This window comes from Engraulis encrasicolus, chromosome 22, assembly GCF_034702125.1.
Source record: "Engraulis encrasicolus isolate BLACKSEA-1 chromosome 22, IST_EnEncr_1.0, whole genome shotgun sequence".
Classification (NCBI taxonomy): Eukaryota; Metazoa; Chordata; class Actinopteri; order Clupeiformes; family Engraulidae; genus Engraulis; species Engraulis encrasicolus.
The window spans coordinates 12,131,516-12,155,462 of record NC_085878.1 but is presented as its reverse complement, the minus strand read 5'-3'; the positions used below and the strand labels follow the sequence as shown (position 1 = coordinate 12,155,462).

Sequence of the window (23,947 nt, the reverse complement as noted above, 5' to 3'; positions counted from 1 at the left end):
TGTTGTCACTGCCATGAGCGCCCATTCCAATGGTAAGTCACACAGATTCAAAAGAGGGTTGAGTGTTGTAATTAGAGGACAGAGTCAGACTCGATCCATAGCCAATCCATGATGTAACCTGACTTTCGCCAGTTCAGTCTTGCTCCATAAAGCTGAGCGGAAGTACATGGGGGTCTGGCAAGAGCCAGTTTAATTATCCCCTATGGCGCAAGTTTAAACCAACCCGATGCAAAATAATGTACTGCCTGCAGGGTTGGTCTGATTTACTAGGCCAGTCCATCCTTGCTTCAGAAAATACAGCAAAAAAAAAGGTCGGCATTGAGTTTTTTTGTGTCCGCGTGCAATCCGGTGTGTGAATGCAGACTAATCTGACTGATGATTCATGTGCTCATTAGCACATGAGTTTTCCACCTCTGCAAAAGAAAGACAATGAATCACTTTGTTTACACCTCCGCTTCACCTTCAGCCTTGGGGATGAATGTGTCTGAGTTATATAGCAGCTCGTGACGGTACTGCCAGATGAAGCTGTGATGTCCAGCGACAGGAGGGAAGCGTAGAATAGCCCTCAGAGCAGGGAGCCAGCAGCGGGAGGCCAGAGTAGAGTAGCCCTCAGAGCGGGGAGGAGAGCGTTTGTCTGATTGCCTGACTGGCAAATGGCCCAAATGTTTCACCTTGAGAAGGATGGAAGCATGGCGTCGCTCTCTGGCAGAAGCCTTCTAACTCTACTTTTTATTATTATTATATACGGTAATACGATATTATATTTTTTTTTTAATCAGGGGGGAGAGGGCACTGCTGCGCAGTGTGCGAAACCCCCCACATATGGGTTTGCATACAACCCTCGCCCATCTCTCTACACGCGTCACTCTTCACTGTCCCTATCAGAAATAAAAGCCCAAAAAGACCCAAAAGGCCCAAAAATATCTTTAAAAAAAAAAAAATCAGAACTATTGCAGTCTACTACTGTACAATACACTTCACGTGTGTATTAGGTTTATAAACATTAAAAACAACTTCAATCATGTAAGTAGGCCCTACTGCTTTTATGTTAATCATTTAAAAATATAATCATGAAAGGAGGAGTCACAAGGTTTTTTTTGGGACAATCAGATATATAAGTCAATCTGTTTTAACTGTGTTTCTGAAGCTTTTATTGATTGCCAACTTTACTGTATGTGAAGTTATTGATTTAATGGTTGTAACTTAGTCATCTTTTGAATATTCTTTTATTATACAGTACATAGAATATAAATATCTTTGCTGCATTGCGCACAAAACAAGAATCAGTTAGCAAGTCTGAGATGATATTTAACAGAGTATTTTCCAACATTCGTACTGAGTGTAATTGAAGAGCTACACTACACTACATTTGATTATCATGTGATATATTTATTTGGAATATTAAAACATATAATTTAAATTTCAATCATAACATAAATGGCACTGCCAAGGTAAGGGACTGTTTGAAAAAATACATATGTACATAAGGCAGTGATTCTTTTTTCTTCTTCTTATGACTAAGGGCCTCCGCACATCGGCTCCGACAAGGTGCTGAGCACTGCTCTGCCAAAGTTCGATTCCATTGTTGTCAATACAACCCCGCACACTGGCGCTAATGTCCACGGACATTCGCGGATGTCGGCTAGCGATTAGAGACGAGTTCTATTTTGTCGGAGCCGCCCATTGACTATCCATGCTATGTTCCTGTGGAATTGGGTTTGCCGGTCCGAATTGTGTCTGAAGCGAAAGTGCTCCGCAGTGCTGTCGGAGCCGGTGTGCAGAAGCCCTAAACCAAGAATCGTTACTTTTTAGTTCAGAGTTCTAAATGTATACATACCCTGACAACAAGTGTTTCTGATTGAATAAATACATTGAGTACACAGTACGACCATGCAATGTTAATTCAACACTCTTGGTCCAAATACAGAATCTAGAAGATGTTCAACTGACTAGAAGTTGAATTAACACTGCATCTTTCATAGTTTCATACAGTACATGTTCTGTAGCTAATACACATGTGGTGCTGCAAACCATGGCAGAACTACAGTGCAAGAACTCAAGTGAAGAAGGAGAGATGTCCTACTTAGCACAAACCTCAAGGGAACACATGAAAGATGTTCAAGCCTTATCGGTGAGTCACGACTACAGAAAGACATCAGAGAGGGAGGGAGGGAGGTTTGGCTGGAACTGAAAGAGAGGATGACGGAGGTCTGAGGGGTATTCCATGAACATATTTAAGCGAAAAACCTGGCAAATTTTACCCTCAGGAAGTGGCAAACCTGATAGTAATAGATAGTCCAACAGGTGTCATCAAAAAAATGAAATCATTAAGAAAATGAGGTCAACAAGCTCCTCTATTAGATGATTTACCGCTACTTCAAGTTTCAATCAACCTGTTTTACAATTGAACCAGGTTCTTGGAATACCTCCCAGAGTATAAGTGAAAAGAGAGGATGACATAAAAACAAAGGTGTCAAGTGAAGAGAGCATGACATGAAAAAACACACATACCGTACACACCCAAAGGTATCAAGCAAAGAGAAGATGATATAAAAAAAAACACACACACAAACACACACAGACAAAGGTGTCAAGCGAAGATAGGGTGCCACATGGCAATCTGCTTGCGGGGGTTGTCGAGCATCTGCTGCCAGTGCTGGAGGCCCGTGCCGGAGGCCTGCAGACCCAGCTGGCAGCTGCCCAGGGGCTCCAGCCTCCCCGGCCCGGCCTGGTTGAGGACCTCCAAGTCCAGGCTGCAGTTGGGCAGCAGCTCCCTGGGCACCTCCAGCATCATCATCTCGTTCCAGACGGGGTTGACCTTGTGCTTCACGCGCCGCGTCTGCTTCTTCTTCAACTTGGTGGACTGGTGCTTCAGGGACAGCTTGACGGACAAGTCTGGGGAGCCAAGGAGCGAAAGAGAATTAGACAGATAAATAGATTCATATACAGTAAATAGACAAATATAAAACTGGTCATTATGCAGAGACGTCAATTTATTTGTCTTTCTTTAACATGGCAGATGTTTAAGTGACAGATGTGAGTGCAAACAATGAAAATGCACCCTACAACCACATATGTGGTATATGGATTGGCAACATGTCATACTATAGACCCCCAAAATAAAAAAGGGGTTACATTTTGTTTTACAGTCCCTGTTACATTCATTAGGTACAGGTTCCCAAAGTATGCAATAACATGAAATACTTTGTAGTTGCGGTACCTTAGGGCTAGGGTCAGGGTAAGGTAGGTACAGTGCAAGGACATAGTATTGCATGCTGATACATGTATAGATACAATAAAATAAATCATAAAATAAATTGAAAAACCACAACAAAAACTTGGAAGAATAAGGGCCTCCGCACATCGGCTCTGACAAAGTGCGGAGCACTGCTCCGCCAAAGTTCGATTCCATTGTTGTCAATACAACCCCGCACACCGGCAGCGATGTCCGCGGACATTTGCGGATGTCTGCAAGCGATTAGAGGCAAGTTCTATTTTGTCGGAGCCGCCCATTGACTTTCCATGCCATGTTCGTGTGAAATTGGGTTTGGGGACAGCATTGTGTCGGAAGCGAAAGTGCTCCGCAGTGCTGTCGGAGCCAATGTGCAGAGGCCCTAATAGCAGAGGCAGGCAGAGGTAGAGGAGCTTCTGTGCTGTCTTACCGATGGTGTTCTTCAGCCGCTGAGACTGCAGTCCTCTGGCTTTCATGACCACCACCCCCAGCCTGTTGGCAGCAGGCAGGTAGCTGACCGACAGGAGCAGCTCACCGGCAGACGACGGCACCTCCTGTTGATTGGAGATGATTGGAGAATTACAATCAACCTTATTTTCCAGAGTGTAAATAAATAACTAAGTCACAAGCAAACAGACAGGCGAAGTAATCAGGGCATGGCGATATACATGGCAATATACATATATCAATACCCATAGTGAAATCAATCAGCTAAGGGCTTCACTTCATTAAATTATCCGTGCTTGAACACAACCCATTAAAATACACAACACAACACAACACAGAACTGTACATAAAGTGTTTGTCATGAAAACATGCAATTGTACTGTCTGTATTTAAAGTGGCTTTAGGGGACAAATGACAAAATGTATGTTCACTCAGATTGTATCATGAGAGGGACTGTTGAGTATGTACCAAAGGCTTAATATTGAATGTCAAATTCTCTCCTTTCCGCAAAGTACATGCATCAGTATGCATGACGGTGTCCCCAAAGTGCGTGTCAGTTTACATGAGTGATGAGGCTGATACCTTTCCTACACAGTAGATTTGATTCATTATCACAGCAAATGTCACATATTATTATACATACACACACACACACACACACACACACACACACACACACTCTCTCTCTCTCTCTCTCTCTCTCACACACACACACACACACACACACACACACACACACACACACACACACACACACACACACACACACACACACATGCGCACTGCGCAGTGCGCACACACACTCTCACACACACACTTCAGCATGATAAACAAAGACAGGTGGCAGTACTGTGTGTCTGCACCACACGAACACTCAGAAATAAATAACAATAAGAGACAAACTCATTTCCCAATACACTGGACCAATCTCTGCATGTGCACATGCAAAGACATACTGAAAAGTCAAGAAATCGCAGACAATATTCACTCATATTCTTTTACAGTAAGATACCGGAAAATTATGTTTTTTATTGGAAGACTAGAACATCACACAACACCTCTGAGGCACATTCAAGGACGTCAGTCTTTCATAGCTCTGAGCTATGCACGTCATCACCAATAACTGAGCTGAGGAACAAATTAGTCAGCAACAAAACAGAGGACTTCACTTAGTGGATATAGTGCTAAAAATGCCTCTAGACCGAAAGAGAAGGTCATTTGCTTCCGGTAACATACAAGTGGACAAAAGGACTGTGCCACAGACAAGACGATGTTGTGGATGGTTTATGTGGTGCATGGTGATTCACGTCATCAGGATATTTGTTAAAACTGATCTGTAGACTGTGTAGACTGTAGAGCATATACTGTAGCATATACTGTACATTCTCTGGCTTGGATCCTTTCCAAGCCCTGCACCATCTCTCTCTCTCTCACCGGCCGCTACTTTCATTCTTGTCATAATACAGGTATGGAAAGGTATACAAGTACTGAAGCACACTGAACTGCCATGCCTTGCCTTGCCTTGCCTTGGCTTGGCTAATGCATCTCATAGCTGCTTTACATTCAGAGACAATAACCCTTCATTTTTTTTACCAGTCAGAGATTGCCTTGCGATAAATAATTCAAGCGTTTATTTAATTGTCATTCAACATTGCTGTTTTATTTTAAGAACGTATTACACACACTTAATAAACTTGTAGGCTATGCCGATCAGCATTGTAGAAGCGGTGGTCTGATGTCTACAAGTAAAATGCCAACTGCAATACAGTTACTCTTGACAGGAAATTACAGTAGTATCTCCTGTAACATCTCTGGTCAACTGATAAGACATAAATATATTCATGGTGCTGAATTTAACTGTAGCTGTCTGTGCCTGCTTTCAGAAACCTGGTTGTTTATACTATTAGTCATGAGTCGTTTTCTTGATGGAATGTTTGTGAGCAAGCGTTAACGATATGACTCAAAATGTTATATTTGGACGGATGCGTGTGTGCAAATGTATGGGGTGTTTATTGACGTGTGTGTATCTGTGTGTGCGTGTGTGTGTGTGTACTGTCTGTATATGTGCATTTGTGTGAGAGTGCCCTTGTTAGTGTGCAGCATATAGTGTGTTCACGCACTGTATATCCGATAATTGCTAGTGTGAATATGACTGGCATTTGTCATGCTCGCCCCTCCTCTGCCCCATCTGTTGTCTTATCCTGGTGTCTCTTAAGGGGGGAGTGGGGGACGCCTCTGGATGTGACAAGAAAGAAAAAGAGAGGAGGGGAAAAAAGCTGTTTAATAATTGATGACCATACTTAGCAGTTACGCAGCGCTTGCGTCATTGTCCTTCCCCCTGCTCTACTCTACTCTGGGCCCAGTCCCACCTCACTGCCTCTTCACCTTCTGTCCACTTCAGGGACACTCATCTCCTCTCCTCTCATCATACATGCATCCACTTAGCCCTCAAACCCCTCCATTTTGTCCCCACACAACCGTAAGTTTCACTTCTTGCTTAATTAGTAACCTAATAGAGCTACAGTACATTCAACAATGGCTTTTGTCTCTGAAACACTATTAGACAATAAAGTACAGGCATCTGCTCATCCTCCATACCCCTGAATCTCATCCCATCCCAATCTCATCACACCTCCCATCTTATCACATTTTAATTCCAGTTTAATTTCACTAATTCAGCTACCTAATTATTTTTATCTATGAAACATTGTAATAGAACATTTAGAATTGAATATGGATACCTGATGTATCCTCTCATATTCCATATGCCTCAAAAGTCATCCACCTCGACGCACACCCATACGTTTCACTTATTACCGGTACATTAATTAAGCTACATGCATTCATATATAACTTTTGTCTCTGAAATATTGTAAGTAAATCGAGTACTCATACTCCATACCCTTCAAACTTTCCCATTCCACTTCAACACATACTCCATAGATTTGATTTATGATTTAATTAAATTAATTAAGCTAGCTGCACCCATCAATTATTCTTTTATCTCCAAAATACTAAATTTAGAATTGAATACATGATGCCTATCATCCTCACACTCTTTTATTTCACTTGCAGTTTAATTAAACTAATCATGCTTCGTTCATCAATGCTTTTGACTCTGAAATACTGTAATACAAACTAGGGGTGTAAATAAAATCGAAATGTATCGATGCATTGAAGTATCGGCCGGCGATTTAATCGAATCGCATCATATCGTGGGGCATTCTTAAGTATTGAAAAGAATCGAATCGCTGGCCCCTGTGCAATGTCCTAGCTCCATAACACAATAGTAGTGGAAAAGTAACTGGAAAAAATCGAATTGAATTGAATCGCATTATATTGTGGGGAATTCTTAAGTATCGAAAATAATCGAACTCAATACCTTATCGTATCGTCATGAAGGCTGTGATTTACACCCCCAATACAAACGTCCGAATCGAATACATGCATGCACTCATCCATACCTCACAATATCTTCGACCTCTACTCACACCCATTTATTATTTTTTTCCACCTTGCTATATTAGACCAATTAAGCTTAATTAATGTGTGGTGTTATACCTCGGTTCACATACCTCTCTATTGAATTAAAACATCAAAGGTGTAACAAAAGAATACTTGGCGTTTCTGATGGCAGTAGAACTATAAGAGTATAAAATAAGCAAAGAGTAAGAGAGCCCGGAGGGATCCTCTTGATGACGCACACTTCCTGTCTCCTCCTGCCTGCCTGCCTGCAGAACTCCCACTCTGCTCTGAGTCGACAGAGGGGCACCATGGGAGGGATGGGGGGGATGGGGATGGGGTAAGACTGACTGACTGGGTGGGTGGGTGGATGGGAGGACAGGTAGATCTTATCATGCTGCACACACCACCTCACACGCAAAGGAAGGCACGCATGCGCGCACAGATACGCGCACTCATTTGCACACACACACAGACAAAAATATGCAAGCCCACACACACACACACACACACACACACACACACACACACACACACACACACACACACAGTAGATGTGAATCTTTGAGTATGTCGATTAAGGGTCGACCGATATATCGGCCGGCCGATATATCGGGCCGATATTAGCGTTGTTCAGGTGTATCGGCATCGGCCGATACACATGGCCGATACGGCCGATACGCACCCAGCGTCATTTACAAGAGTCTTTCATGCAGATTATGCACAATTTTGTTTATTTATTATTATTTTTTTTTTTTTACACAACTAAAGACTATTAAGAGTCTGTCATGCACATTTTTGTTTATTTATTGTTATTACTATTATTTTACATTTTTTTGTTACTTGTTCTTAACGTCAGTTCAGTCACTTGAAATATTTATTATTTTATGTTATTCAGGTTTTATAAAAGCACCAAGACACGTTATTTTTGTATTACTTGGTTGTTCATTGTTCATTGTTTTTTACTTAAAGTTCTACCTCAATTTGATTATGTTAAATAAATGGCTATTTATTTTTAACTTGAGACCTGGAATATTTGTCATTTTTTAAACTTTTTTTTTTAACCCATATCGGGTATCGGAAATCGGGTATCGGAAATCGGGTATCGGCCATGGGCCATGGGGAAAAAATCGGTATCGCATCGGCCATCAAAAAACCCGTATCGGTCGACCCCTAATGTCTATACACATCAGCGGACCGGCTTTGAAATCACTCATGGGCAACGACCGAGTGACAAATCAATGTTGAGTTGTGGCTGTTTCTCCATAATATCAGACCTGTCTGTCCATCACTTCATCATCTCATCACTTAAATGCCCTCCACATGTACCATCACTGTCAAAATATTTAGGTGCTGCTAATAACATATTATCTTATAAAAAGCATTAGATACCAATGTATGTAGCTTAGATAAAACATCAACATCTTTAGCTAAAACTAAGACCTATACTGTAAAGCTTTCCTGCACAATAATATCCTTTCTTTACAGTCCTCTTCAATGCCAGCCAACACGTCACACCCTTTCACTATATTCCATTTATACACAGTCAATAGCAATAGCACACACGTAGAATCTATTCACGTACACTCATATAGAGCATATTGTCATTCTGCTGCTGCTGCTGCTGCTGCTGCTGCTGTGTCTGTGTTGCAGCTCCACAGTGATGAGGACTGAAGAAGACGCGTGTCTCCTGCATGAGTCATCAGGGGCCTCTGAGCACCACTGAGGCACCACTCAGAGCCTCTCCGCTGGAGGTACTGCCACTAACACTGACATGTTCCTCTCACTGAGATGTTCCTCTCAAAAGGATAAGCCCAGGGCTACACCATTCATCATATACTGTTTCTTTATCCACATATTATTACTTGTAGTGTAGCATTTTCTTTCATTTTTATTCTGATGAACCAAAGGCAAACAGCACAGTGGAAAAACTGCTTTCAGTCAGTGAACAGATTGTGAATTTCAACAAAATAATATAATAACCCAAAATTTGATTATTTTAGTTAGTACTAATGAAATACTTACTTATAGTACTAGGCTATGTTGTGTGATGATTATGTTTCTTGTATTATGTAAAGTGACAATAGTGTTAGATTATCATTTTAACCAGTTGCCGCTGTAATAGTCATTGAAATCATTTAACTACCATAGTACAGCATTACTATGACATTACACAGTGTCTTTAGTAATTCTTTGTACATTACGATTTGGTCATTGCCATTCTGGTAACACCAACTTTATAACAGGGGCTGTGTATGTACAATTGTGGCTAGAATACGCATTGCAACTATGCTGCCCATTCCCAAAATTGATCTTTTTATGAATATTTACTATGTATGAACTAATATTTACTGGTCTAACCAAAGTACAGTAAGTTCTCTATCACTGGAAATGCACATTGGCGGACACAAAGAAGATCCACCTTTTTGTGTATGAAAAGTGTAATTTTCTCAGTCATAAAGAATACTGTACTTAGAAATTGATGGTGGTGAAAAATACTCATGAAAAAAGATAACGTTTTTGAATGGGAAGCATAAATTCTGGAAGCAAACAACTGAAAACACTGCATACTTGATGCTAAGAGGAGAGAATCTAACAGTTTTGTTGTTGCTATTGACGATTACCTGCTTTGGTGGCTGAAGGTCGACCCAGCAGTCGGCATCTGACATCATGCCCACGTCAACCAGCTTGAACCTCATGGCACCCAGGCAGCTGTTGCGGGAGAAGCGGTCGCAGCTGTGGAGCGAGAGGGACACCTCTCCCTCCACCTGGTATCCAGCAGGCAGGGGGAAGGTCAGCGCCTCACCCCACTGGACGTGATCGGTGAGGCGGCGCGCTGACGTCTGAGCCTGCCTCTCCACCTGGCCGCCTGTGGTCAGGCAGCCCGACACGTAGCCCTCGCACCCTGCCTCCGCACTCACATGCTCCGCTGGTAGGAAAACATAAATGAGGGGAAACTGCTATAAAGTGGGCATATTATGCTCTGTGATCAAGTTACAATAGGCTGTGTAGATTGTAAAACATTGATCTGAGATCTGACGAGCCCCTCGTACTCCCACCTCCGTCCTCACATTATCCACAGGTAGGAAAAAAATGATGAGGGGAAATGCTTTCATGTTGTTCTTTTCTTCATCAAGTTACTATAGGCTACATAGGTTGTTAAAAGCTGATCTGAGATCTGACCAGCCCTCACATCCCACCTCTGAACTCACATGCTCCACTTGGAACGGAAAAAGAAATGAGGGGAAAGTGGTTAGGGGACATGCTATTCTCTTTTTTAACAAGTTAGTTAGTACAGGTTATAGGTCAAAACCCACTTGAGGTCTAATCAGCCCTCACACTCAACCTCCACGTTCACATACACCGCTAGAAGGAGGGAAATGCTTTTAAAGAGGACAATGTTATACTACATGTCAATGAGATAATACATGGGCTATATTACAACAAACTACCATCATCTAGTCTCATCTCATCTAGCTGTTCATCAAGTGTTTTACACCAAATCATAGTCGTATGAAGAATATACTGTATGGTGTGATCAATTATTTTCAGGCTGGTTTCTTCTGGCCAGATACGCATGGCGCGAAAAACCAGCCAGACCGAAATCAGCCAGACTGAAGTTTCATCAGGTGTTTTGACGGCGTCACACCGAATGAAAAACAATACGCAAATGAGTGGAAAACACAGATGCTGTTTTTATAACACACAGTTAACACCAACCCATGTTAATAGATGCATAACAGCACCATCTCGCCCAAGAGAGGACAGTACGATTTGGAGTCTGTCATTTAGCCAAGCACAGAGTAGGTGTGTGCATACACAATCAGTAACTGGAAATTTTGCAGCGTTTTCAATTTATTACTTTAGTTTAATTTAAGACTCATATGGTTGGTTATACTTTATACGGGTTGCATTAACACTTCACAATTTGCTGTGCATGACTGTGATAGTGTGTTATGTGATCTGTGCTCTTACAATGATTTTCACAAAATGCACGTTTTGTTAAACTAAAGTTTGGGAGAAGCGTAATGAAATTTGGCATGCCTAATTTACCACCTGCATTCTATTATCCAGTGTTCTGTAAAAATAATCAGATAATCCTACAAACCCCTATTGGGCATGCGCAGACCATGAAATGTCAACACCAGCTGATCCTAAGACTGTGCAATATTAGCGGAGAACAGATAAATACAGTACGTAAATTTACAATTTACACTACAAGTGTGTGATTATTATCGTTATTTGTGTATGTGTGTCTTAGAAATTGAAGTGTGACCCTGGCAACTTAGCTAACTGACTCGTTATGCTAGCGGTTTTGCTAGCAGTTTTGCTAACGTTTGATACAAATCCAGGTTTTTGGTAGTACTTGTATCCATGACCATGCGATTTTATTTTCATATCTTTCATCTCGTAAATCTAACACCCTGTTTGGTGTTACTGTTTTGTATTTTACTGTAAACAATATTACGTAGGAAAATATGACAATGTAGGAAAACCTGTCAGAACACCGGTCAACTGTCATTCCTCTGAATTCAGCGCGAAAGATAGGCACGCCTATTTCACCAGCTGCATCTCATTCACCACTCTGCTGTCATTCGGTGGAATTTCAACACACTGAAACTTGGAACGGCCCTTAATTAATTACACAGCATTTATCCTGCGCTCACCTGTCTCCAGTCAGAAATGTTCTTTCTCGCTCGCACCCACTACCTCCCTGTTCGCCTCCCTTCCGCCACTGTTCGATTGAGTAGTCAGGCGTCTTGCCCTAGCTTCCTCCCAGTTCATCTCGCTCTTTTGCTCTCCGACCATCATCCGCCGGGGTTGTCCGCTCAGAGTTCGCACATATCTGCGGGCGCACATGCTGCCCGAGCTCTTAGTGGTGCCCCGTACTCCCGAGCTCGAGAATGTTTACTGCATACGACATTTCTCAGAAGTGGCAGAACTTCAGCACCACGGCCAGTGATCTTGCCCAATATGCCGCGTAATCTATCCCAGCTTCTCGAGTGCAGTGGTCCGCACATACACTGTGAAGCATTTGATGATCTGTCCGGCACGATCACGAGAAGTCCGTTGTCCAGCAAGACCGAAGATATGTGCATACATGCTTAATCCAAATTTCAGATAGTGAACTAATGAAATAATAAGATATCGCCTACTGCCATAGCCCATGTCAGTCAGATAACAAGGATGCCAATAGGTGCATTTTTCAACTTACCTTCTATGACTGTGATGTGCAGTTCTTTGCTGTGTGTGTTGTAAGTGAGTGAGAAGTGCAGCTTTGGGTGGATGATGGAGTTGCTGGTGGTCATCCCCCTGCTCAGCTCCGTGCTGCATGGTGTCTCATCCATGGAGTCTGGAACGGTGAAACAACACTGTGATTCTTTGAGCGATTATGTCATTTATAAGAGTCTTGTTTGGGAGAACAAATTAGATTTTTAAAAAATCAAAACTTTAGTTCAAAGAAACTATCGCACACTGACCATTTCGCTGTTCTTTCTTTTATAAACGACGTTTCGGTGCTAGACCTTCATCAGGCAATCTATTTAAATCAAAACTTGACAGTCTGTCAGAGTAATGCTATTATTCGTTATAATTATGCTACCCCCTTAGTGCTTACCATAAAAGTAGCACAGATGGCACACTCATTTACAACTTGTTGTAACAAATATGTCAAGTCAAGTCAAGTAGGTTTTATTGTCAATTTCTTTACATGCACTGGTCATACAAAGAATTTGAAATTACATTTCTTGCTTTCCCATACAGACATAGACTAAATATGTTCAACACAGTATGAGAGATGTGCACTGTGTGTAAATGCACTGTATTGCGTTGTGTATTGCAGCTATTTCTATTTTGTTATCTTATCAGTATTGCATTTATAAGTATTGCACTCCATAATTTAGTGATTTTTCACGTCACCATAGAATGTTCACACATACAGGTATGTTCATTTTTGCCATAAATCACTCTTGCGTCTGCAGATTGCATTGTCTAAATAATTAGACAACCACCATTGTGCAAAAAAATAATCAAACCCCCATTATGCAAGTGTTTAGCCTTAAAGCAAGAGTGTATGTTAAAATCATTTTGATTTCAGCCTTGAAGATTGAAACCTTATAACTGCAATAACAGGCCAACCAAAAGCACAAAAAACTAAATGAAATTATGATATGAAGTGTTTGGTGATGTCTGTGATAATCTCTTTACCCTCTCTGGGCAGCGTCTCCTCTCCACCTGCAGCATGGCCACACGCCTCGGCTTCTTTGACAGGATGTGTGTCATCAGGGTTCCCCTGGTCTCCACTGTTGATGACTTCAGGAGAGGTGACTGATGGTTTTGGTTTGTAGAAGCTTTGCCGGGCTTTGGGCTGTATCGGTTCTGTAGACTTTTCCACTCTGAACTGTAAATTAATAAATAAATAAGCAATTGGAACAGTTGACAGGTAGAATCCCATACGTCATCATCAGACTGCAGACATGTCATAGTATGACCATATTTTTCTTTGAATTTGATTGCTGGCTCAGCTTTGATTGGCTGTCAGTGTTTGCTGCCCCGACACCAAAACACATGTCAAAGCTAGAGAGCATGATCAAGACTACATCCAACATAAATGTAGCCCAAAAATGCAGGCCGTACCATCTGAGGCACGCTGTAATAGACATTGAAAGGTTAATTACCAGTACTACCTGTACCAGTACTACTCCAGTACTTTTTCCAGTACTACTCTACTATGACATAACATAGGGCCTTTAGTAATGCACCACGACTTGGTCATTGCCATTCCGGTAACAACAAATTTATAATGCCGTGTTTTAACAGGTCAATAAACCAAAAATCCAAGGGGCCTTCTCACATCACAGCTCGTTACATACACATAATTGTCTTGCCTATGCCTTCAAGAATTTCGCTCAAAACAAAGTATGGGCCCATTTTCTCCTGAAAGTGCCTCCTGTCACAATCTAAGCTATCTGTGGCATTTAATCAATTTCCTGGACTTAAAGCAGCCGAGATCACTAACGTATGCTATTGATAAACCAAATGTGCTTGATTGATTTTAAATTAGGAAAGCAAATCCAATACCTTAAGACTCACATGCAGGACTCACCTAGAATAGACAGTGTGAATAAAAGACCGGAAGGTTGACTAATGAACTAATGAGAAGATAATAGAATAGCCAGACCATAATGCCAATGCACCTCCTTCATTTTTTTTTAACATGGTAGCTGAATTGCGAGCATGAGTCATGCAGTAGTCGACTGTGAGACACAAGCTGTTTTCTAAATGTGGACCCCTGACTCAAGCTCTGGGACAGTGTTTGTTTGGTGTGACCCGCCGTGAATTACCACCTCAATTGGATGACTCAACAACCAAGAAAAACATTTTTTTTTATCAATTCAAGGATACGTTACTGTCATTTTTGTCAGTAGCTTCTTAAAGTAAATTTCAGATGCACATAGTATCTATACAGCATTTTTTTGAAATCCCTGACACTTGTGTAGTACATAATGTTATGATTAAAAAAATAGTAATCAGGCTGTGTAAAATATAAATCTACTCAAATATTCATTCATCCAAAAGAGCCATGTATAGGTCAACCCTTAATAGTTAACTGAACTAAAACTTTTGGTAATGAAATCTTTAAATGTTTTAATCGTTTTAATTGCTGATAGTGATACACAATCACCCAATGCAAAGTACAATTAATGAGTTAAAAGGCTAAAATCAAGGGGGGCGCTGTGGCGCTAAGCCCCCCACATTTGGGTTTTCATGCCCATGGGGACCCCGGTTCCCCGGTTCTAGTCTGACTTCCTGTCAGCATCTCATACTATCCTGTCAATAAAGGCATAAAAAAGGCCCTAAAAGGCCAAAATCATGAAGTACTCAACACTCTCAGGAGTGCCAAAAAGCTATACTGCATACTGTATACGGTGTACTGTTCTTTCATGTTTGTGCTATACATTTAGATTTTTTGTGCATTTCAATTTCTAAGGAACATCATTCATGCAATCTATTGAGATTAGTCATCTCATCATCATCTGTGAGTAATTTCTTAAAGGTGCACTGTGTAGGTGCACTGTGTGTACAAGTATTCATGTGTTTAAGTATTCATTATGACTGAGAGAGTTGCACTTTTCATACATGAAAAGGGGGATCTTCTCCATGGTCCGCCATTTTGAATTTCAAGAAATGGCCATTTTTAGCTGCGAAAATTGCTGTACTCTGGTCATACTAGTAAATATTGGAATTTGACTCAGTAAATATTCATGAAAAGATCATATTTGGCAACAAGCAGAACAGTTTCAATGAGCAGGGTAGTTGCAATAGCTATTCTGGCCACATTCTACACAGTGCACCTTTAATATTACATTATTCTTTATGATTAATGTTTAAGTTATCATCAGGGAATCAGTGATTGCCTGTAAGCATCATTTACAACCACTACAGTTACGGGACTTTAAATTCAAGTCAGAGCCGCAGTGATTCATTGGAAGGCATCCCTGGGCCAAAACAAGGCTAATAATAGAACCACTATCAGTCCGTGCTGCGGAGAACCTCTGATTGAAACAAATGGCTCCCTGCTGCTCTGCCAAATGGCAATGCCTCTATTTGATACCAGGCTATTGGCCTGAAAACAGATTCGGCCAGTTCTGCGAAGCTAATTGGAAAGGTAGCAAACTGAAGTCGTTTTTCAGTAGGTCTACTCACATGGCAGATATATTTCAGTTGACTCTCTGAATTCAATTGATTGATTAAATAACAAAAAAGCACCTGTTTCTTCTCTTTACACTAAGAAGTGACAGATTAATGTTGAGAAACAAATTCTGCAATATAATAAAGCATAGTTGTCAAAAAAATATTTTCTCCTATCTTATGCAATTGATGTCTGTGTAAAAAAAATGACCATGTGCCTGTAGAGTCTTTACTTTTCTGCATCCCAACAGTAACAGAACTGTTAGATCTGACCTTACACCTGCAATGTTGTAGTGTACCTGTACATTATTGCACATAAAGCAAAACTGTGCAGGTGTTAAGACTCCACAGGAGTATGTTAGCTGCTAGCTGCAGAACCAGACACTTACAGTGGGTTTGATTACGCAATGAGTTGGTGATGCAGAGCACAGCAGACCTGGATGATGTGGTTTTACTATCATTGTCACTGTCATTGTCATATGTTAATAGAGCATAAATACCCAGAAGCCCTGAATTTACCTTTAAATCAGGGAATTGGAAATGGTTTACTCCTACATAAAAAGCAAAGACTGTATTTCATTGAGCTCTACGACCAGTTATGAAAATTACCGTTACTGTATTGTACTGTATGGTGAAAAAAACAATGATAAATATTGGACACAAAAAACAAATACAGACTATTCAGATAACAAACCTGTAACAAACCTAAACTTGCTTGAACACTCATGGTTAGATTAGACAACCAACAAAGCAAACTAATAGGCCTACTTAACTTTCTTTCCAAACCAATTATATTACAAACCATTCAACAGGAAATACTTTCCCACATTTCATCAACTTCAAAAAAACCTTTGAAATGATCAATGTCCAGGCTGATATAAAACCCAATACAATCCCATTGTATAACTTGAGGATACTCGTCACTTGAGAACTCATTACAAACAACATAACATCCATAAAATCTTACCCGTTGTAAAGAGTGAAGAACACTTGATTTGGCCTTCTCGACATCCGTGGCCCCTTCACTTAACTCCAGTTTCCCCTTCTTGCAGGACCTACAGAGGAGTGAGAGCCCACACAGGGTGAGGATGCCCGAGGCTGTGCCCAAAGTCGCGCCCACAAACGCAGCTGTGGAGAAGAAGATCATCCTGGAGCTCGGACAGGACACGCGCACAGAAGAAACGTGTGAAAGCACAACTTTGAAGGAGGACAAAAAAGGAGTAGTTGAGAAGTAGAGAGACAGCAGGTGCCAAGGAGGAGGAGAGCCGTGAGGGGATGCACACTCAGGTAAGAGAAAAATCAGTCTTTGGACCACATCGCAAAAAAATGCCTCATGATGTCATTGTACAGAAGCGCCGTCAAAACATCAAGAAAAAATTAAGACAGGAGAAGAGAAGAAAGGGGCAGCTGTGAGTTGTGAGAACCTGTGGTCATGGATCCAAAGGTAAGGGGCATGTGCCCTAATGCTGTCAGTAGTCCAGTGATGCGAGGAGAGAGAAAGAGAGAGGGAGAGAGGGGGGGGAGTGCTCCGATGTACGCAATAAGAGATGAAGGAGGAGCATCTCCCCACTTGAATCCAATGAAAATATGAGGGGGAGGAGACTGAGCAAGAGATGAGAGAGCGAGACAGAGGGGCAGAAAGAGAGAGGGAGAGAGAGGGGGAGAGAGAGCGAGAGGGAGAGCGAGAAAGAGAGAAAGAGCAAGTGTGTGTGTGTGCGTGTGCGTGTGCATGTGTGTGTGTGTGTGCGTGCGTGCGTGTGTGTGCGTGTGTGTGTGTGTGTGTGTGTGTGTGTGTGTGTGTGTGTGTGTGTGTGTGTGTGTGTGTGTGTGTGTGTGTGTGTGTATGAGACAGACAGACAGACAGACAGAGAGAGGCAGAGAGGAATAAAGCAGTTGGGCGAGATAGGGCTAAACATACTAAAAAGAGAGAACAAACAGAGATGCATCAGTGATGCAGTCCCCAGAGGAGAAGCCGTGTGTAATGCCTGATGACGTCAGAGACGGGAGCCTGCCTCCCCAGGTCTTCAAGGTAGACACAGTCAGATAGACAATCTTACACAGAAATCTATCTATCTATCTATCTATCTATCTATCTATCTATCTATCTATCTATCTATCTATCTATCTATCTATCTATCCATCCATCCATCCATCCATCCATCTATCCATCCATCCTCATCTTTGTCTTCATAAATGATTACTGTATCTTTTTATTATTCAGTTCATGTGTTTAAAGACAAATCAAGTGTCTTTGGCATTCATGCATCATCTAAATACATATACAACAACACAGATTTAAGTAAAATATATTTCCTCCGTACCTTGACTTGTTTGTTTGCCCTTGGTTGTATTCTCTGGAAAGGACTTGCTCTTGTGCTGTTCAGAAGATACATCAGCTTTCCACAGAATTTATGTGTAAGTCTTTGAGATCAGGCTGATCTTTCAATTACATGTAACACTTTTTCAATTTCTTACACACAATTTTCGCAAGTGTGACTTTACTTTACAGTTCACAGGAAATGCAAAACAACTTCTCACTCCACAAACATATAATACCAATTTGAATACTTTCGACACACATTCAAAAGCAAGCCTTTGTCTCACACCACACATTTCCAATATCAAAACAGAGAATTGTCTGTATTGATTAGCAAAAAATTGTCTAAGGATGAGAATTACTGATAAACTTGTAGATATGAAATCTGAGTGTTACGGTTCAGAAATAGTGCCATAGATAATATTTTGTGCAGCATACCCACCACTCATTCCATCGCACTGCCTTCCCCTTCTGGAAGCAAACCTTGTGCTTCACACACTCTGAGTGTCCCACACATAACTCATAATTCTCCCATCATATAACTCCTTTCCGGAAGGCCCCACATTCTATGCTTCACATACCCTTGCACCGGGGTCATCGTCATATACAGTCCCAGGAAAAAGTTTGTACACCCTTTGAAATTTCTTACATTTCTGTCAAAATTGATCATAAACATGGTCTGATCTTCCCGGAAATCTCAAGAAGGAACAATCAGAGTCTGCTTTAATTAATTCCACCCAAACATTTACATGTTATCATATTTTTATTGGTCATAAGGCCATAACATTCACAGGAGAGCAGGGCATAAGTAAGTACACCCTTGCATTAAGTAGGTTTTAACCCTCAGTTAGTTGCAATATCATCAACCAGACTTGTCCTGTAGTTGCAGATCAGATTAACAAAACAATCTGTTTGTATCTTGCCTCTCCTTTAGAGAACTGCCTCTCATCAGCAAGGTTTGTGGGATGTCTGGAGTGCATAGCTTCCTTGACTTCGTGCCATATAATCTCAATTTTTTTTTTGTCAGGGCTTTGACAGGGCTATTCCAGAATGTGTATTTCATTATTATGAAGCCATTTTAAAGTCGATTTGCTTCTAAAGTATGGGTTGTTGTCACTTTTCAGGACCCATACTCTTGTGTGCTTCAACTGTGTGACAGACTTCCTCACGTTTATTCTGTAAAATATCACAATAAACTTGAGTTCATTGTTCCATTGATAATAGCAAACTGTCAAGGGCCTGAGGCAGCAAGGTAGCCGCATATAATGATGCTCCCGCCACCATACTCAGAAGAGGAGATGTAACCAAGAATAGCTAAAAATGGGATTCATTCTGCCAATCTAAAATTAATGGGGTTTCTGTCCAAAAAATATTGCTGCACCTTTGAGGTTTGCGAAAAAATATTTATATGCTTCATAGAATTACGGCAACATATTCTGTAGACCAACGTTGAAACCAAAGTTGAATTATTCAGGGGAACACACAATGTCATGTTTGGAGGAGAACTGGAGAACCACACCTTCACCAAAACATCATCTCCAACTTTGAGTATGGTGGCGGGAGCATCATTATATGCGGCTACCTTGCTGCCTCAGGCCCTTTTCAGTTTGCTATTATCAGTGGAACAATGAACTCAGAAGTTTATCGAGATATTTTACAGAAAAAAGTGAGGTAGTCTGTCACACAGTTGAAGCACACAAGAGGATGGGTGCTGAAATGTGACAACAACCCATACTTTAGAAGCAAGTCGACCTAAGAATGGCTTCATAACAATGAAATACACATTCTGGAATAGCCCAGTCAAAGCCCTGACAAAAAAAACAATTGAGATTATATGGCAGGAATTCAAGAAAGCTATGCACTCCAGACATCCCACAAACCTTGCTGACAAGAGGCAATTTTCTAAAGAAGAGGGAGACCAGATACATCCAGATTGTTTTGTTAATCTGATCTGCAACTACAGGAAACATCTGGTTGAGGTTATTGCTACTAACTTAGGGTTAAAACCTATTGAATGCAAGGGTGTACTTACTTATTCCTTGTTGTCCTGTGAATGTTTACATCTTATGGCCAATGAAAATATGAAAACTTGTAAATGTTTGGGTTGAATTAGTTAAAGCAGACTCTGGTTGTTCCTTCTTGTGATTTCCGGGAAGATTAGACCATGTTTTATGACCAATTTTGACAGAAATGTAAGAAATTTCAAAGGGTGTACAAACTTTTTCCTGGGACTGTACATGTATTCAGGGTGTGTGTGCCTCCGATTTCTTGGGCTTTTGTGCCTTTATTTAGGATAGGGCAGTGTGAGAGTGTGACAGGAAAAGAGTGGGAGAGAAAGAGGGGAAGGGTCGGCACAGGATCACAGAATGGATATCGAAATGCACGTTTTGTTAAAAACGTACGTTCGAGAGAAGCATAATGAAATTTGGCATGCCTAATTTACCACCTGCATTCTGTTCTCTACACAACTGTCATTTGCCTGCATTTAGCGCGAAAAGATAGGCACGCCTATTTAACCAGCTGCATCTCATTCTCCGCTCTACCGTCATTTGGTGGAATTTCAGCGCACTAGAATTTGGAACGTCCCTTAATTAACTACACAGCATTTATTTTCCGCTCACCTGTCTCCAGTCAGAAATGTTCTTTCTCGCCCGCACCCACCACCTCCCCTTTCGCCTCCCTTCCGGCGCTGTTCGATTGACACGTCAGGTGTCTTGCCCTAGCTTCCTTCCAGTTCACCTCGCTCCATTGCTCTCCAACCATCATCTGCCGGGGGGTGTCTGCTCAGAGTTCGCACATATCTGCGGGCGCAGATACTGCCCGAGCTCTCAGTGGCGCCCTGTACTCCCGAGAATGTTTGCTGCATAGACATTTCTCGGCCGCGGCAGTACTTCAGCACCATGGTCAGCGATCTTGCCCAATAGGCTACGCCACGTAATCTATCTCAGCTTCTTGAGTGCAATGGTCCCTGCGGACCCCATGAAGCACTTTGATGATCAGTCCACCACGTGGACAGCCACTCTCCTGCGGAAGCGGCACGATCACGAGAAGTCCGTTCTCCAGCGAGAACGAAGATGTATGCATACATGCTTAAGCCAAATTTCAGAGAGTGAACTAATGAACCCCGGTCGGCGGCTAAATGGTATGGCATTTTAGCTCATTGAGCCACCGCTGCCCATCCCTCTTCCGACATCATTTGTAGTGAAAGGTATTTGCCCAGCCGGGACTGAAACCTGAGCCTCCTGCGGTACCAAAACTGGAGACAATGAGAAACTAACAGTGATGTCTGATGACATCATGGGAAAAAGAGTGAGTCCTCATTAAAGAAACATGTTTTCATTATAACATCATTAAGTCTAGTCTAGAGGGACATGGAATATAGGTAACCTCAGAGGTGAAGAGAAAAGATTTGCCAAAAAAGGAACTTGGATAAAATTGATATTCTGAAGCCTGTTAATTCAATGCATGTCTCATAAGATTTTTGTTTAGCTGAATTACTACCGCTGCATTGTATTTGTGAGCAGAAGTGTTTCGGTACGTCCTGGTTGGCACTGAAGACAAGATGCCACTGGAGGGACCTTTGAGAGTTCTTTGTCCTTCTCTGAAGAACAGAGATTTCCCTGCCACTCTATTTTAGACACCTCTGATTTTAACATTAAATGTAGAGAAAGTGTTTCCATGGAAACCCCCACACCCTCAAATGGAAACCTGCACCCACCCGTTTGTACCATTCTTACCAGCACAGACTTTGAGGTGTACAGCTGAGTGCTCAATATTTCAGGTGCAGTTTCTTCATTTTGAACGGCCTTCAGCGATTGGCAGTCGTTTCCAAATTCTCTGGAAAAGTAGAACAATGGCATAGAATAGGCTTATATGCCTGTTATGCACAAATTTAAGCATGCATCTACTGATATGCAAAAATACAATCTACTGTAAATGTCGTAAGCGGCACATAATCACATAACATTTCACTGAATAGGCGTACCATTGCATCTAAATAGATTGTGTAGTCTACACTTTGTAGAACACAAGTTGAGGAACCTTGCTTTGTGCTGCTTGCACGGATGATGCATTTGACATCTTATTCTAGGGGCCACGACAATCATACAGAATTACTGTACTGGAAATTAGTAAAACTCACACAAATAGAAAATTACCTTGGGGTCAGAACAGAACCAGGTACCTGGGAGATGCTATGGCTACAGCCAACGGGACTCACTAGTTCGACGCCCTTTCGTGACTTACCGCTTACGTCATACGACCCTAAACCTAATCCTAACCCTAACCTTAACCCTAAACCTAAACCTAAACCTAAACCTAACCCTAACCTTAACCCTAACCCTAACCTTAACCCTAAACCTAACCCTAACCTTAAATCGCTTGTTTGAAATGTTTGATTACCATGTGAAGTCACGAGAGGGCGTCAAACTAGTGAGTCTCTACAGCCAACAGTGCTCCGCCAGCGATTTTTTCCTTGTGGGGCGATGGCTCTTGTGTGGCATCTAGTGGCTGAAACATACAATGAAACTTAGCCTATAGAGGTGATGCTCAAGAAGACCTGTTATAGTGTAACTTCAGAGCAAAGGTTAAAAAAAGAGCAGGTGGGAGAGTAGCCTGGTTCATTCTGCTCCTCTGCTAAGTCATGCCCTTGCCCACTGACAAGCAATGGCTTTACACAACGCATGAGCAAAAATTTGCTAAAGCTGAACAAAAGCAAAACCAAAGCTTTATACACACGTTTTCCAAAAAACAGGGAATTGTAATATTTAGGTGAAGTTGGACTGAGTCACCGGTGGCGTACGTATGTCAAAGACCCATAGGCCTATGGATTCAGCTATGGATGGGGGTTGTACAGGGCCCAGAATTTGCTGCAGACACCCCGGCCAACAACCTTGATAAAGTTGGTGAGGGTGAGGCTAGAACAATGAACTGCTTCGAGGTGTTAGGCCAAGACTATGTTGTGACACTGACAATTGATTTGTAACTGGTCCCATGTAGTCTAAGTGACAATAGGCCTACAGATGTGATTGTCAGCTCAGGTCACCGGGCGAGGCTAGAGGGTGGAAAACCTTAGAACATGATTTTAGTAGCCTGGCCTTTTGGGTACATTATCATTCGTATCACTCTCGCCTGTGGTGCATATGGTCAACTGTGATAAGGGAAGAACTTGCAGCATGTCATGGGGTCTGTGTGACAAGGGGCATGGGCATGCCTACATTTTGGGCGGACTACTCTGTAGAACATTTTGTTGGTTCGTTTGACTCAAAGAAATGCTTAATAAACGTTAATAGAGAAAAGGAAACGCAGTGACATCACATTTCACAGGGAATTCCAAAGTGACTGTCGAGAAAGAAAAAGTGGCTACAGGGTTATGCCCTGCTCAATGTTTATGTGACTGACAAGTAATTGCTTGACGCTTTAGGCTGCTCAGTTAAACATCGAAATATTGTTCAAACCATTGTGAAAAGATCATAGTTCTACTTCCATTCACCTCTGTAGACGGGTTTTTAGACATTGCCAATGCCAAACAATAGGCTACATACAATACAACAGCCACTGAGCTTCCCCTGCCTGTTCCCAGTCTGTTCTGTAAACTGCTAAGTTGAGGCTCAAGCCAAACGGCTAGAAGAGGGAAAGGTTTTTCTTTTATTTGAACGTGTCAGGGCCCTGCCTTCATCTTATGTCAATGTTCCAAAATCTTACCTCAAAACAAAAACAACACATCTCAAAATACCTAGGGGTTTTCCTGTTCTCATTGGTGAACACTTCACGCGTAAATCTTGGTTCCGCCCATCAAT

At 41.7% G+C, this 23,947-nt stretch overlaps 1 protein-coding gene across 1 annotated transcript; it reads right to left on the bottom strand.

Annotated features, from left to right (window-relative positions):
* Nucleotides 1–1,209: 1,209 nt before the first annotated feature.
* syt13 (synaptotagmin XIII) lies at nucleotides 1,210–17,497 on the bottom strand. The gene is made up of 6 exons (XM_063187742.1): nucleotides 16,800–17,497; nucleotides 13,349–13,541; nucleotides 12,357–12,494; nucleotides 9,766–10,070; nucleotides 3,663–3,786; nucleotides 1,210–2,895 (listed from the first exon to the last, which is right to left on the bottom strand). The coding sequence occupies exons 1-6, from the start codon at nucleotides 16,977–16,979 to the stop codon at nucleotides 2,591–2,593; spliced, it is 1,245 nt and encodes a 414-aa protein (XP_063043812.1). The 5' UTR covers nucleotides 16,980–17,497; the 3' UTR covers nucleotides 1,210–2,590.
* Between the last annotated feature and the right edge of the window lie 6,450 nt (nucleotides 17,498–23,947).

Bases quoted from the DNA above. Each gene is read 5' to 3' on its own strand.
- syt13 (XM_063187742.1), bottom strand. From the start codon at position 16,979: ATGATCTTCTTCTCCACAGCTGCGTTTGTGGGCGCGACTTTGGGCACA. The intron at 12,495-13,348 runs GTAAAGAGATTA...TCACCGTTCCAG, and splicing joins GGAGACGCTGCCCAGAGAGG to ACTCCATGGATGAGACACCA. The intron at 2,896-3,662 runs GTAAGACAGCAC...TTGGCTCCCCAG, and splicing joins GCGGCTGAAGAACACCATCG to ACTTGTCCGTCAAGCTGTCC.